Source organism: Elephantulus edwardii, unplaced genomic scaffold (assembly GCF_000299155.1).
Source record: "Elephantulus edwardii isolate Elephantulus edwardi_28Jun2011 unplaced genomic scaffold, EleEdw1.0 scaffold00279, whole genome shotgun sequence".
In the NCBI taxonomy this organism is placed as follows: domain Eukaryota; kingdom Metazoa; phylum Chordata; class Mammalia; order Macroscelidea; family Macroscelididae; genus Elephantulus; species Elephantulus edwardii.
Window position 1 is genome coordinate 188,569 of NW_006400029.1, and position 17,422 is coordinate 205,990.

Sequence of the window (17,422 nt, forward strand, 5' to 3'; positions counted from 1 at the left end):
GGATGTGCATAGGGATTTGAGTCTTAGAAGGTCCCATTCATCTATGTTATCTTCTCCTGGTTGTAGCTTTTCCAGGATACTGGGAAGACTGTTTATGTTTTATTTTGGGTTCACAAAATAAGGATGTTACCCATTAGATCAGCACTACACTAAAAAACTTCCTACATAAATTCAAATGATTGACAATTACTCTAAATTATGATGAGGAAATAAGGTGGAGGGGCAATTAAACATCCAGGACATCATTAAAGAGAATGCTGACAGATCCTGGGGGGCAGGGCGAAGATAACATTGCAATTCAAATTCAGAAAGGAGATTCCACCAGTTTAAGTGTTCATAGAAAGATGGAAAAGTGGATTGGAAGACATCTTTTGTTTTGGGAAATTTATAAGAGAATTGAACTGTGTTGTATCTAGAGGTGGCCACCTGGATTCGTCTTGGATCCACAGTGGTGCCCAGCAAGGAAAAGGATATAAGACTAGAGCATATGCTCTCAAGCTCATTTTATTGTTGTTTGTTATGAATCAAGTCTGAACCTATTCATAGCTGACCCTCCTGTGGCTTTTCAGAGACAGTTAATCACTCAGGAGGAGACTGCAGATAAGAGAAAGAGAATTCTCCAATCCAACAGTCAGCAGATTCAAATGTTTGTGCCTTTGGGTTGGCGGCACAATTCCTGACCACTAGGCAACCAGAGCTGGCAATGGAGGGAAGGGAAATGAAGCTGTTTGGTATCATGTTGTTACCTAGCCTCAAGTTAAGTACAACTTATAATGACCCCCATCTCTGTGACACTTGAGCACGTTGCTGCAGTATGTCAACCCATCTGTTTGAGAGTCTTTAGTACTCCTCTCTGAAAATTCAAAGACATAAACTCTTCTTTTGTCATCCTTATTCATTGTCCAACTTTCAGATGCATAGGAAACAATGGAAGGCGAAGCCAAGTCGGATTCAACTCACAGCAACCATATATACAACAGAAAAAAAATACTCTTCCTTTTCCTGTGCCATCTTAATAATCTCTGCTGTGGTTAAACCCCTTGCTGCAGTCACTGTGTCAATAAATCACCTTGCTGCAGATCTTTCTCTCTTTCCTTGACACTCTACTTTCCTAAGTATGGTATCCTTCTTGAGATACTAATCCTTTGTGATAACATGCCCAAAGAAGATGTACTCCTTCCACTATGTTTGTTTGATTTTTTTGCAATCTGTGGTATAGTATATATATCATTTGCATGTTGATGTAGTTACAGTTTTCTATTTCCAATTGCACAACCCCTCCCCCTGTACATCCTCATCCTTCTACTTCCACCCTCCCCCTCCTTGAATCCTTATATTCATTCTACAATAATAGTTTTATGCTATATTTGTCCCTGTGGGATTAAGTTAGTTCACTCAGCATAATTCCCTCCAGTTATTCTGAAAAACAATGTATTCTAATATTATAAATAAACTAGTATAATAATAATAATAATAAACATTTTTTTTAAATTCTAAAAAAATTTAAAATTAATGCTAATGGTAAAAAATTATATCTAATCAAGGTAAATTATAAACAAAAAAAGAAGAACCTATTAAACATTAAACAGTGAGGACTGAGAACTAAATGATAATTGTATTTTTCAGTATGAATATTTAGGTTCTGATGCAGCTGTTGTCACTCAGAAAGTTTTCCAGGTGATTGAACTTACAAGTACAGTAAGTATTTGCCATTTTAATGCTTTTTGTATGTGTTTGTCTTCCTTATATAATCTACAGTGGTCTAGATTTTATTACATGTAATATGTGAATAAATAACATAACTTAGTTGCTCCTTGGAGGCAAGGAGTTTGAAGCTTCTTCTTGCATCCTTTGGGCACATGGCCAGGAGGGACCAGTCCTGGGGGAAGGACATCATGCTTGGATGAGTGGAGGAACAGCATAGGAGACAAAGACTCTGAATGAGATGGATTGACACAGTAGCTAGGGTATTGGGAGTAGGGGTGTCAGAAACAATGAGACTGGATCAGGATAGGGCAGGTTTCAGAGCTGTGTGTAGAAAGGTCTGTAGGGGAGTAAGAAGAGGGGCTTCCTGAAGGGGCTAAGACCCTCTCCACACTTGGCAGGGGCCCCCAGAGGAGGGGACAGAATAGAGGAGCCGCTTGGAGGCACATTTAGTTAGGCCCAGTCAATTCAATGACACTAACAATAACAACTATATAAAATTATTATAAGAGTAAAGAAAAATAAAATTAAGTACTAGTCATGAGGTCTGTGAGATTCAAACATTTAATAAAGTATAACACTCATTAATATTATTACTGATATTACAACTTACTGAAATATATCACAGTATACAATACAGATCTCCAATTAAGATGTTTAATTATGATAATGTTTTATTATATTTACTGTAGTATGCATTTCTGAATTTTATTCCTGAATATATTTGAACATATTTCCTATGTGTATTCTATTTTAGATGTTCACTTCTTTTAATATTACATTAGTTTTGTCTTCACTGGAACTTTGGATAGATAATAATAAAATTCCTGTAACTGGAGATGCTAATGAATTACTCTATAGATTTTTAAACTGGAAAAGTACTTATCTTGTTTTACGTCCCTATGATGTGACATTCTTACTTGTGTAAGTACCAAATCTTGGCAGTACTTTAAAATCATTGCTGTTGAATCAGTTTCAACTCATAGTGACCCAATAAAGCTGAGTAAAACTGCCCCAAAAGGTTTCCAGAAGCCCTCTGAAGAACGCCTTGGATTTCCATATTACCGTAGGCATTGAGGAACTGAGAAACAGAGAGAGAGCAAAAATTTCATGATTTTTTTTTACAAAAAAGCCCAAAAAATTTGGAACAATAGGATGGATGTTCAAGAGTAAAAGTGCATGTTCTTTGATGACTGAGTTCCACAGATTGTTTTTTTATGTTTCTGGTATATAGTTCCTACATACCATTAGAGAAAAGGAGTTTTAAAAGTACTAAGAGAGCTGAAATATCTTGAGTATTTTGCTATAAAGCCTAACAAAAGTTTCAATTTTAGTTAGACTTAATTTTGTAAAGTCTTTATTGCTATAAACCAATATCACAATATAGCTTTGCAGAATCACTGACATAAAAATTTTTCCTTATGCATATGGGCCTAAGTTTTCAGTTGGAAAATGTGAAGAGATTAAAGTATAAAGTTGAGGCTCTTATGATTTTAAGATAAATTCTGTTGCAGACTGAGGGTAAAGTATTTTTATAATTATTAATAATGAGACAGACTACCAGGAATGAGATAGAATAAGGAGCATAAAAAACAGGGGGCCAGCAGTTCCATCATAAGGAAGGTAGACAAAGTAAAATCATAAGGAAGTACAAAACAAAACCAAAGGATAATGGTGAAGTCTTTTGCAGATAAGGCCAAGTTCCTCTTTATGCTTATCTCAGGAGGGAGGGATTCAGTTAATATAAACTAAGAACAATGTTGACTATTAGGGAACAGGGAACGCCTTAGTGCCACAGGGTGACCTTCAGCTTGTATTAAGCCTCCCTCATATCCTGATATAGCATTTGCTCTACTATTATTAAATTTGATATGCAGCTTCCCTCAAAGTTCATTACCAAATGGCAGCTTACCGAAGCAGAAACTTTTTCTATGCAGTTTAACATGATGATGTTTTCTTATAAAATATGTAAAGTAATATTTCCAATAATGTCTTTCAATAGAATTTCTCTAAATTACGTGAACAATGAAAGTATTCTTTCATCTTATTACTTAATGCTATTAAATCTTTTAAAATTGCGAAAATATAGTCATCCAACTGTACAATTTAGATTCTTCTATATCGTAACACTAGTGTACTTTGATTGCATGATCCATCAGTTTTAGAATGCAGTAGTACTCAATTTCTCCTTTAGAATTAATTACTGGTGTGTTTATTTGAATAATAGTCTTGTTAACAAGTCTTCCTTTTATGTAAATGGACAATTCCAGTCCATATCAGCTTTTCAACTCAGTTGCTGTGATAATGGACACCTACTTGTGTCAGAGGTGTGTCAAACACCAAAATTGCCTACCCATCATGGGTAGTGTTTGGTGGAGCTCCCAGATTGATTCAGGTTTGGAATAAGGAGTGGCATCCACTTCCTATACCACATCCCTCTGAAAATTCTATGAACTAGGAGAAATGATAATAGTTATAGAAAGGCTTCAGGACTTTTATTCCTCTTTTGTTCAAATATATATATGGAGGGCCCTTCTATTTAAATCTTGATTGGGCCCGAGGGCCCAGTGTCACTATTTTGGAGGAGCATTCTTCTAAGTTGTACAACACTCTTCTATTTGCTGTACCGAGGTAATCCGGGTTTGCTGGGAAGCTGAATCTTGCATCATTGGGGGTCAAATGCCATAATGGCTGCCCATGGTGGAGAGTGTTTGGTGGAGCTCCCAGTTTTAAGACAAGTTTGGAAGCAGGAGTGGCATCTACTTCCTAAAACACATGCCTCTAGAAACTCTATGAATCTGGAGAAACAATGATAGTTATAGAAAGGCTTCAAAGACCCTTTGGTCCCTAAGGCCACTGTGAGTTGTGCTTGACTTGATGGCAATCAACAACAACAACAACAATACTTACGTGTAGATTTTTATTCTCTTTCTTTTTTTAAAAAAAAACAAAAAAATTCCAATTGTCCTAGATTTAAACCTTCTTCCTATTCTGTATATTCTGTATTCTAATTATGATGGATGTTTGTAGCTGTTTCTCCTCATTTTTTAATCATACCACATCCCAAGTGATGGCCTTTTACTGACTGAAATCTATACTCCATCGTTGTCATTAAGGAAGTAGGATCTTTGGTGTCCTAGTGTTAAGAAGTTGCACTGCAATCCCAAAGGCATGTGGTTCGAACATACCAGTGCTCTGTGGAAGAAGGATGAGGAAGAAGCAATCTCCTCTTGGGTAATTAACAACCTCTGAAAACTCAATGGAGGATTGTCAAGTCCAATTTGATGCCACCCAGCACCACCGCCCACTTTGAGGAGGCAACCCTTCTTCACTAATATTTTGAGTGCCTTCCAACCTGAAGAGCTCATCTTCCAACACTGTATCAGGCAATGTTCTGCTATTCATAAGATTTTCAAAGATCCATTATTTCAGAAGTTGTTGGCCAGTCCTCCTTCTTAGTCTGCCTTAGTCTAGAAATTATGAGGTGCTGCAATTGGGCAAATATACTGCCAGAAAGATTTTTAGAAGTACTTTTTAAGAACAAAGATTTTTTTTAAGGAGTAAGTTATGCCCAACCCAAGCTGTGTTATTATCAGTAGATTCAGATACCTGTGAAAATTGGATAGTAAATAAAGAAGACCCAAAAAAAGTCTATGTCTTTGAATTATATACGATGGACTGCCAAAAGGACACACAAATCTGTCTCGGAAGAGAGGGTTCCCTTGAGAGGCCAGGATAGTGAGTGAGACCATCTTAAAACTTTAGGCATGTTATCAAGAGGGGCTAGTCCTTGGAAAAAGACATCATGTTTGGAAAAGTAGAAGGCCACTGAAAAAAGAGGATGATTCTCTAGAAGATCTGCAGGCACAATGATTGCAACAATGGACTTAAGTACTAAATTCTACCTTAAGATAAAACACTTTAGAATTCGTGAGAATGAAAATGGTGCAAGTTTGGGAAGGGCTTTGTTCTGTTTGTAGTGTTGTTATGAATCAGTAAGAAAGTTTCAAACTGCCCTATTACACTTTAATATTAATTGTTAACTTTTACAAAATATATGATTATGTGTTGTGTTGGGTTTTTTTTAAATTAAGTTACAGAGACAAATCTAACTATGCTGGTGCGACATTAAAAGGGAAGATGTGTGATAAAAAAAGTGCTGGAGGTGTTGCTCTGGTAGGTATGGTTTTCTTTGCTAAAATGTACCTGTAATTTGATAGCTATAATACAGTAAAAACAACCTTTTAATTTTATTATTATTATAATTGTTGAAATTATGTTATTATATGTTGTTGTTGTTGTTGTGTACCCTACCACTGAAGTGGAACCAACCCAGAGCTGACTCTCCATCAGGTTTTTAGGGACAGTTAATCACAGGGGAGGAGATTGCCCATCCTTCTACTGCAAGGTAGCTGGTGGCCTTGAACCCTGTGCCTTTGGAATAGCAGCCAAGCTTATTGCCAGTAGGCCAGCAGAGCCTCCTGTAATTAATATTATAAATAGTTATTATGAAAATGATTCGAAAAGCATGTCAACAGAGAATTGCCAGATGTGCAGACTGTTTGGAAGAGGCTGTGATACTAAGGATATTATAGCTAATGTTAGATGGATCTTGGCTGAAAGCAGAGAGTATCAGAGGAATGTCCATCTGAGTTTCATTAAATATCTTAAGGCATTTGACTGGATCACAAAAAACTGTGGCTAACTCTGAGAAGAATGGGAATCCGAGAACTCTTACATGTGCTTATACAAAACCTATACTTGGACCAGGAGACACCCATCAGAACAGAGCAAGGAAACATAGCATGTTTCAAAATGTGGAATAGTGTACGCCAGGGATGTGTCCTATCTTCATACCTTTTCAATCTAAATGCAGAACAGATCTTCCGGGAACATGTAGCAACAACAACAGTGCTGTGGTATGTAAATAGGATCACATGCTAAATTTTTTATAAGGGCTTATAATGTAAAGACTTGCTATTTTATGTGAAGTAGAATGAAAACGTACTGATAATTTGAACCCTAATTCAAAGCAAATGTTTCATTAAAAACTTTAATCTATCACCAGACCTTAGTTCATTTAGGTACATGGTCTTTTTCTGCAGAGAGTCTTAAATTCTCATCATCATTCCTACACCTTCCCTTTATTACTCTTTTCATTGTACCATTTGGAAACTCATTAATTTGTCATTAATTTCTATCTTTGTTGTGTTTAGTACTCTACAACCATAAGCCTGGAAGCCTTTGCAGTCATCATAGCTCAGTTACTTGGTCTCAGTATGGGGATCGCATTTGATGACATTAATAAATGCCACTGCTCAGGAGCTGCCTGTGTAATGAGTCCAGAAGCCATGTAAGATGTTTTCATTTCAAGTTCATATGAAGAAAAATTTGGTATGTGTAAACTAAGGAAGCATAAACTATAACAAAAATTAATGATGAAATAATCATGACCAATCATCCCCCAATCAAAATACTTTTTCCCTGATGTTTATGCTGCATACACACTACAATATCTTTTATTATCAAATATCACTTTTTAATTTTCATTTATGGACTAAATTTTACCACTCTGTTTGAAAAATGTACAATTAATGAGAGACTAGAACATATACAATCCTGATACACACCTTACCTGATTTAAAGCCATGCAGTGTTCCTTTGTTCTGCTTGAACAACTTCTTAGTCCATATATAGGTTTCTTGTGAGCACATTTAAATGTTTTGGGATCCTACTTTTCTCAGTGTTATCCATAATGTTATTATCCACACAGTAAAATGACTTTACATAGTCAATAAACATAACTAGACCTCTTTCAGTATTCTGTACTTTTAGCAAAGATCTGTCTGACATTAACCGTGATATCCTTTGCGCTACAGCTTCTTTTGAATCCAATTTGAATTTCTGGCAGTTGCCTGTTGATGTACTGTTCTAGTCACTATTTAATAAATTTCAATAATATTCCACTTGCTTGTAATATTAATGATATTGTTAGATAATCTCTGCACTCTTTAGATAAATTTTAGGATAAATTTTGTCAAGAATTTAAGGAAAATCTTATTCACTCATAGATAGAAGCTACTGTTTAAATCTCTATCATTTTTATATGGTATCATCCCATGTCTATCTGTGTTTCATTGATTATGCAAAGGCATTTGACTGTGTGGATCATAACAAACTGTGGCTGACTCTGAAAAGAATGGGAATCCCAGAACACTTGATCGTTCTAAGGCAAAACCTATACTTGGAACAAGAGGCAGTCATCAGAACAGAGCAAGGAAACACTGCATGGTTCAAAATTGGGAAAGGCATACGCCAGGGATGTGTCCTATCTACATACCTTTTCAACATGTATGCAGAGCAGATTATCCGAGAGGCTGGGCTCTATGAGGAGAAGTGTGGCGTTAGGATTGGTGGAAGATCGATCAACAATCTGCGTTATGCAGATAACTCAACCCTGCTTGCTGAAACTGAGGAGGACCTCATGCACTTACTGCAGGGGGTCAAGGACTGCAGACTTCAGTATGGACTGAGGCTCAATGTCAATTCCTTGGAGAGGGACATTATGCTTAGAAAGGCTGGCAGAGGAGAAGAAGATTCTCAACCATGTGGATTGACATAGTGGCTACTGCAATGGTCTCTGGTGTGTCAAAAAGCACGAGGTTGAGTCAGGGTTAAGATCTGTTGTTCATAGGGTCGCTATGGGTCATACTTGATTTGAGGGCTCCGAACAACAACAAATATTTTTAATTATTTTTTATTCATCTCTTTATTGAACATTCACTCTATGCTAGCATGCATGTAGGAAACAGAAACGTAGTGAGAAATACATCTGTGGATGAATTTTGTTCAACAATTTATTTTTAGCAATTTTTTGGGGCCAGAAAAAAAATGACCCTCAGAGGCATCAAGGGGGAATAAAATAATGTGTTAACTTTGGTAGCACGGTCAAGAAGGCTTTAACTAACTGTGTAGTTATGAACAGAAGGAGTTAATTCTGTTGATAAATATTTTCAGGCAAAGTATATACCAAACATCAACAATTTGAAGGTGTGAACAGCAAAGAGGTCAGTTTGGGTGGCTAGAAAGAGTAGATAAAGGGTTAGTGGTGCAAAACTTAGGAAACAAATTATTTGTATGGAAAAGTGTTCAAATTCTGGATTCAGTTAGAAGTTAGATTCTAGTATTTACTGAGATACTGGATACAGATTATGAGAAATACAGGGTCGACCTGAAATATGTAAGGTCTAGATAAGTGGACAAATGAAACTACATGTTCAAGGAATTGGGGAATAATTATAATAGTAGCAAATTCTTACTGAGTACAAACTATATCTAGTCACTTGCCTCAGTGTTTTACTTATATTCTTAGTCATCACAAATCTATTAACGAAATAATTTTATCATCTAATATTAAGGATTAGAAAATGTTGAGTAAAGAGCTTAAGCAATTTTGCTCAAAACCTTACAACCTGTGCCAGAGAGAAGATTTGAATTCATGCAATTTGACAGTCTTCAGGGTCTGCAGTATGAAATATTGTGCTCTCTTGTAGGTGGGACAGTCTTGATGGGAAAAAGGGCGAGAGTCTCATATGGGGCAAGCTAATTTTAAGGGATAAGTTAGCCATAACCAGCCAGAAATGTTAAGTAGAGAAGTGAAGATATAAGGAACTGCTGTTCAAGGAAAATTTGGATTGAGGAAATGTTTGAACTGACACAATACAGATACTACTTAAAACTGGAGAATTGGGTTCGCTCATATAACAGTTGTTGTTCTTAAGTGCCGTCGAGTCAGACCAAGTGTTAATTGATTTTGGGAGTAACATTCTTTTAAGTGGTACAGCTGTGGTCTGTCTATTTGCTGTACTGAAGTAACTTGATGCTGAACACTGTGCCATAAGTGTGTCAAACACCATACTGGTTACCCATTATGGGTAGTGTTTGGCGGAGCTCCCACGTTGATTCAGACTTGGAAGAAGGAGTGGCATTCACTTCCTAAACCACATGCCTCTGGAAACTCTATGAACATAGAGAAACAATAATAATTATAGAACGAGGTTCAGATCTTTTGTTCGTAGGGTCCCTATGAGTCATACTCGATGACAGGTAACAACAACAATATAACAAAAGTGAACATAAGTAGAAAGCAAAAGAAATGTAAATATTGATTTGTGGTCATGATATTCCAATATTTAACAATTAAAAAAAAGGAATCAATCAATAAAATAGGTAATCCTGTTAGAGTGAGGAAGACTCAAAGAGGACAGACTCATGAGTAAGAGAAAGATGGAAACTAAGGAAATTTTATTCATTCATTATACCAACTAAAGAGTATTTAATATGAATTTATAGTGTTGTATACAGTTAACTTTCTATGAATATTTAACAACATTGAATATTATATAATTGGAATATTGTCATGTAGTTTACACAGTGGATAGGAAGAAGTTTTAGAGAAAAATGTACAGTAAAATGTCATTTTAGTCATTCCAGTGGTGTGAAGATCTTCAGTAACTGCAGCATAGAAGACTTCATACATTTCATTTCAAAGCCAGTTTCTCAGTGTCTTCAAAATAAGCCACATCTGGAGCCATCTTACAAAACTTCAAGTTGTGGTAATAAACTTGTGGAAGACGGGGAGCAGTGTGACTGTGGGCACCTTGAGGTTGGTACTGAAAGAAAAGAAATCTCTACAATAGGACAGCTTTTCATTGAACAACTAAAATTATTTCAGTAGTATTTCACTGCCATTTTGCTGAGTTAATTATTGTGTTGAGAAGCTAATAATAATAATAATAATAATAATAATAATTAATAATAAATTAACTCCCAAAATAGGAGGTGTTTCAGTGACAGTCATTCCTGTGCATCATTGTAAACCTGCATTCTGAGATCCCATTCTCACTCATTGCCATTGAGTCAGAACCAAATCATAGCTGCCTCTCTCGTTTGTGTTAGGAGGCTATAAATGATACCACAGGAGGAGATTGCCCACATTTTTTTCCAAAGAGCTGCTGGTGGATTCAAATGTTGCACCTACCTTTGCATTAGCAGTACAGCCTCCCTATGGGCTATGATACCAGATCCCCCTGTTCTGAGATCAGTTACCTCTATTTCTGGATTAAGAGGTCTAGTCTATCCTTCTTCTGGTTTCCTTTCACCAGCTTAGTGTTTTATTTTAATCTGTGTCCTTGTCCCACAATAAAGTAGGCATAGCACTTGTTCACAAAGGTAATAGTAAATATGTTATTGTTGTTGTTGTTGTATACCCTTGAATCAGAACTGACCCATAGCTGACCCTCTGGTGGATTTTCAAAGGCAGTTAATCACACTGGAGAAAATTGTCCATCCTTCTCCCGTGGAGCAGCTCGTGGCCTTGAACTATGTGCCTTTAGGATTACAACACAGATTCTTGCCACTAGGCCTCCAGAGCACCCTAATATGTTGTTTGTTGTTATGTGCTGTTGAGTCGCTTGTGACTCATAGCACAATTTTATGATTTGGGCTATTCCAATCTATGTCACCATATGTTGTTGTTGTTGTTGTTGCTGTTGTTGTTAAGTGCCGTCGAGTCACAGGCGACTCATAGCGACCCTATGAAGGAGAGTCCTTGACGCTTGGGTGCCTTTCATCTTCTCTCCAAGTTCATAGGGTTTCCGGGGGCAAGCTATTATGGAAGTGGACGCTACTCCTCTTTCCACGCTTGTTCAATCGGGGAGCTGCACCCCACTCTCAGTCCGCATTGGGTAGCTAACCATTAACGCATTTGACACATCCATGTCACAGGGTTCAGCCTCACAGCAACCACAAGTGACCGCGGGACGGCAACTTGTACACCAGGTCTATACGACCTAGAGGAATGTCTGAACAAAAACAATGATTTTTTTTATTTTTTATTTATATGGTGACAAATAAATGTCACCATATAAATAAAAAAAATATTTTTAGTAAAACATACTTAGGCAAGATCATTTTTCCCACTCTGAATGAAATAAACTTTTGAATTTGAAAAAAAGGGAGTATAGAGTTGAAGTGTAGAGATAGGTAAAATTAAAGATACATGTTGATGAAACTCATCGTGAGAGGCATGGACGTGGGAAAACTGATGGATTAAGAATGGGACTAAGAATGGATTCAGTATTCCTCTATAAAATGTCTAGATCATTCCTGAGTACCCTCAATATGGATGGAAAGTTTCTAAATTTTTGAGTATTTAAGTTATTGTTGTGTACCATACAGTCTTAGCTGACCCCCCCCCCTTCTTCTAGAGCAGCTGGTGGCCTTAAATGCAGTGCAACTTCTTACCACTAGACCACCACGATTCTATCCTAATTACTCTTTTTCTAAAGCCCTGATATACTCAATGTATTGTAATTATAAAATGTCAAAGAATTATCAGTGTATGTACAATTGTAAGTGCACTGGGGCTATTCTTTTTTAGACTCAAGTTTTTCAAGTAAATTTCCTATAGACTCAGGAGAATGTTGCCACCAAGAGAACAGAACCAAGTTTAGATTAAAGAAGGAGTAAATCACCAAGCCTATAAATTATACTAGACCCTTTGAAGCATACTAAATACATAAGTTTCAGATATTATTATATTTCCTACTCATAATGACTCAGTATGTGCAGAGTGGAATCATGCAACATAAGGGTTTGAAGGTGATGACTTTCTGAAGCATATCCCAGAACTTCCTTCTGATAAACTTCTGGATTAATTAGAATCTATTTATAATACCAAAACAAGGAAAAAGTTAAAATAAATCTTCTCCCTTATTGTGCCTTGATTTGATTTAGCCTGTACAAGGAATTAGAGATTGATCTACACTCACTCTTAAGATAAGGTGGCATAATGAATGGACATGGTTCAGACAGTGTGGTCAGGGTCACTTCACAGATAGTATAAATATCCTGATCAAATACCTAAACAAGTAAAACAATTTTGGTTAAACTTGGCTAAACATTTTGGTACTAAACCTCCATTTAAAATTTTTATCTTCATTAGTAAGTTTTATTTGAAACAAGTAGAATGCATTTAATTTGCATTTCAGGAGTGTAAAGGAAATCCATGCTGTGACCATAAAACATGTAAATTAAAAGGAAATGCAGTCTGTGCTCATGGACCCTGCTGCACTCAGTGTAAAGTAAGAACACTGTTATTTCTGGGCTAGCCATATAATTTATGGAATCATAATACTTTTGATGCTTGTAAATTCTTTCTGTTTTATTTTCTTTATTACCTCAGTTTAGAGCAAAAGGAGAAATATGTAGGTTATCAGAAGATGAATGTGACCTCACTGAATATTGCAATGGTTCCTCTAATTTCTGTCCAAAGAACTTCTATCTTCATGATGGTTATCGATGCAACATGAATCAGTGGGTCTGTATGAAAGGAAAATGTTGGGATGGTACTAGGATATGTGAAGAAATCTATGGACAAGGTACTTACTGCAATTGAATTTCTATTGCTTTTACTTTTGAGTTTTTGACAAATGAAATGTCCTTGCTAATAATAACAACCTAAATTTGCTATAAATAGTTAAAGGATGGATCTAGGCATCATCATAGGATTTCTTTAAAAAGCATCATAGAACTAGACTTGAAATAAAATATTGAATTATTTCTACAAAATATAAAAGATGAAGGTACTGGCAAAAAATATGTTCCAAGAATCAATGAGATACCAACTTGATATAAACAAACAAAAAAGTGATGGTGTGTGCTGTCAAGATGGAAACAAATCATAGCAGATCCTCCTTTGGGTTTCCAGGGGCAGTTAATCACACAAGAGGGGATTGCCCGTGTTTCTCTCATGTGCAACTGGTAGGTCAAGAAAATCGTCCATGAAGAATTCAAAGGATCATTACAAAGGCTAAGGAAGAAGAAAAGACCAAGATGGATGTTAGGTGAGACTCTGAGTATTGCATTAGAGCACCGAGAAGCCAAAGCTAAAGGAAGAAGTCAAGATCAAAGAGCTGAATAGGAAATTTCAAAAGGCAGCTCAGGACGACAAAGCAAGGTACTACAATGAAACGTGCAGAAAGCTGGAGTCAAAAAATCAAAAGGGCTGGACTCGCTCAGCGTTTCTTAAGCTGAAGGAGTTGAAAAACAAATTCAAACCATGGGTGGCAATATTTAAGGATAGTTTGGGTAGAATGTTGAATGATCCAGGAAGTATCAAAAGAAGATGGAAGGAGGACACAGAGACACTGTATCAGAAGGAATTGGCTGACACAGAGGAATCTCATGAAATAACATATGAGCAAGAACCTATGATGATGAAGGAGGAAGTTCAAGTTGCTCTAAAGGAAATGGCAAAAAACAAGGCTCCAGGAGTTGACTGCATACGAATTGATTTATTTCAACAAACAGACGCTGCCCTGGATGTGCTCACTAGGTTGTGCCAGGAAATCTGGAGGACAGCCAGCTGGCCAACTGACTGGAAGAGATCGATATTTGTTTCCATTCCAAAGAAAGGTGACCCAACAGAGTGTGGAAATTAACGAACAATATCACAATATCACATGCAAGCAAGCTTCTACTGAAAATTATCCAAAAACGTTTGGAACAATATGTTAACAGAGAACTGCCAGATGTGCAGGCTGGATTTAGAAGAGGTCACGGCACTAGGGATATTATAGCTAATGTAAGATGGATCTTGACAAAAAATAAAGAATACCAGAAGAATGTGCTTCATTGACTATGCAAAGGCTTTTGACTGTGTGAATCACAACAAGCTGTGGCTGACTCTGAGAAGAATGGGAATCCCAGAACATTTGACTGTGCTAATGGATACCTATACTTGGACCAAGAGGCAGTCATCAGAACAGAACAGGGAGACACTGGATGGTTCAAAATCAAGAAAGGGGTCCATCAGTGATGTATTTTGTCTCCATACATTTTCAATCTGTATGCAGAACAGATCATCCAAGATGCTGGGCTGTACAAAGAGGAATGTGGCATCAGGATTGGTGGAAGATGTGTCAACAATCTGCGTTATGCAGATGATACAACCTTGCTCACTGAAACGGAGGAGGACCTGAAGCGCTTGCTGCAGGTCAAGGACTACAGTCTTCAATATGGATTGAAGCTCAATATCAAGAAAACAAAGATTCTCACCACTGGGCCAATTGGCAGCATCAGTATGGATGGTGAAGAAATTGAGATAGTTAACAGTTTTAGTTTGCTTGGCTCCACAGTCTACACTCTTGGTAACAGCAGCCAGGAAATCAGGAGACGACTTGCATTGGGGAAGTCAGCTGTGAGGGACCTCTCAAGAGTACTGAAGTGCAACACCGTCAGGCTGGGATTAAGGTGTGCCTGATCCAGGCTATAGTCTTTGCAATTACGTGCTATGCATCAGAGAGTTGGACAGTGAATAGGGATGTTAGAAAGAGAATTGATTCCTTTGAGTTGTGGTGCTGGAGAAGAGTGTTGAATAGACCATGGACTGCTAGGAGAACAAACAGGTTTGTCCTGGAGAGGGTGAAGCCAGAATGTTCCCTGGAAACAAGGATTCTGAAGCTTCGTCTGACATACTTTGGGCACGTTGTATGTCCTTGGAGAGGGACATCATGGAGTGGAGGGATGGCACAGGAGAGGAAGACCTTCAATGAGATGGATCGATTCTGTGAGTGGAGTGGTGGGAATGAATGTGTTTGAGATGGCGAGGTTGGGACAGGATGGAACAGTGTTTAGGGCTCTTGTACATAGGGTCGCTATGTGTCACAAACGACTCGATGGCACATAACAACAACAACTTAATAATTTAATGTTAAAAATAATAATAACTAAGGAACTCAGATGACATAGTCTCTAGTAATCTGTGCGTCTCTGGTGGTTCAACCCCACCAGCAGCTCTGCAAAAGAAAGGTGGTAGTCCCTTCCCTCGATGATTTACAGCTTTGTAAATCTGATGGAGGGTCACTATGAATAAGGACTGAAGAAGGATATTTGATCTGAATATTGGAGAAAGTGATCTAGTTCTTCATTATACAAAAAAGCAAAATATTAGAGATCATAAAAATTAAAACAATATATTGATTGGATGAGTGAGATGACAGAACTTAATTTTAAAATATAGTTAGCTCACAAATGGAACTGAGAAATTCTTCCTCATTGAGTTATTTTTCACAGCTATAGAAATAAAATACAATAAACCTCACTTGTTGATTCACAGATTATGTTATTGGGGCAATATGTCTTTTACAAACCATTGGTCATTTCAGCACTATTTACAAGTAAAATTTATTAGTAATATGTTCAACATGTCATTTAGCCATCGCTATTTTCCATTTCCAAGTTTTTCCTCACATCTTTGATAAAGGTTCAGCTTTTCAAAGCAAAAACTACCCTTCTACCCCTTCCTTTTACCTCACTCATGGGAATTGATAATGATTTTGATACATTTGTCTAGTCTAAATGTTTTTTTATAATTAGTATTTTACAATATTGATTCCTTTTTTACTAACTCTTTACAGTAAATATTTTCAAGAGCTATTCATGCTGTGGCTTATATGAAGCCTTTATTTCTCTTCATAGTCAAGTCCTCAGAACAGACCAGGGAAACACCTGCATGAATCAGTCAGGAAAGGAGTGTGTCAGTGATGCATCTTGTCTCCATACCTTTTCAATGTATATGCAGAACAGATCATTCGGGAAGTGGGTCTTTATGAGGAGTAATGTGTCATCAGGATTGGACATAGACTTGTCAACACCCTAAGTTATACAGATGAAACAACCTTGCTTGCTGAAATCGAAGAAGACCTGAGTGCTTGCTGCAGAAGGTCCAAGGCTGTAGTCTTCAATATGGATTGAAGCTTAACATTAAGAAGACAGATTCTCACCACTGGGCCCATTGGCAGAACCATGATAGATAGAGAAGAGATTGAGATTAACAATTACAGCTTTCTTGGCTCCACAATCTATACTTTTAACACCAGCAGTCAGGAAATCGAAAGACGAAATGCATTGGGAAAATCGGTTGTCAGGAAACTCCAGAACACTGAAAAGCAACGATGTCAGTCTAGAGACTAAGGTGCACCTAATTCAGACCATGATCTTTGTTAATACTTGTTATGCTTCAGAGAACTGGACAATGACTAAGGATGACAGAAGAATAATTGATGACTTCTAATTGTGGTGCTGGAAAAGAATCTGGAATATGCCATGGACTGCCAAGAAAACAAATAGATCTGTCTTGGAGAGGGTGAAACCAGGTTCCTCTTTGGAGGTCAGGATTTTGAAGCTCCATTTCACATGGGCACATGGACAGGAGAGACCAGTCTCTGAAGAAGGACATCATGCTTGGAAGGTGGAGGGACAGCACAGGAGAGGAAGACCCTGGATGAGATGGATTGATACAGTGACTGGGGCAATGGGGATTCATTCGTGTGTTGAAATTAATGAGACTGGCTCAGGACAGGGCAGTGTTCAGAGCTGCTGTACATAGAGTATTTATGGGTTGCAGATGACTCGACAACACATAACAACAACAACAACAACTACTACACCATTGTATTTACTTATCACATTTTGTCCATTCATTCATCTGTTGACAACATTTGGACTTGAAAAAGAATTTGAAAGTTATGTAGATAGATATGCAAAAGTACCTTATAGGTCTCTCTGGAGACTAATGTGCGCCTGATAGAGGCCATGGTTTTTGCAATCACTTGTTATGCATCAGAGAGTTGGACAATGACTAGGGAGGATAGAA

The 17,422-nt window shown here is 37.3% G+C and overlaps 1 protein-coding gene across 1 annotated transcript in view; it reads left to right on the forward strand.

Annotated features, from left to right (window-relative positions):
- The window catches only part of LOC102845266 (disintegrin and metalloproteinase domain-containing protein 2-like), an 80,896-nt gene that overhangs the window by 40,397 nt on the left and 23,077 nt on the right, over nucleotides 1–17,422 (forward strand). The window contains exons 6-11 of the mRNA XM_006900300.1: nucleotides 1,627–1,698; nucleotides 2,462–2,628; nucleotides 5,799–5,880; nucleotides 6,921–7,057; nucleotides 10,189–10,369; nucleotides 12,950–13,145. Of these exons, the coding sequence (XP_006900362.1) occupies nucleotides 1,627–1,698; nucleotides 2,462–2,628; nucleotides 5,799–5,880; nucleotides 6,921–7,057; nucleotides 10,189–10,369; nucleotides 12,950–13,145 (835 nt within the window). The remainder of the gene's footprint in view (nucleotides 1–1,626; nucleotides 1,699–2,461; nucleotides 2,629–5,798; nucleotides 5,881–6,920; nucleotides 7,058–10,188; nucleotides 10,370–12,949; nucleotides 13,146–17,422) is intronic.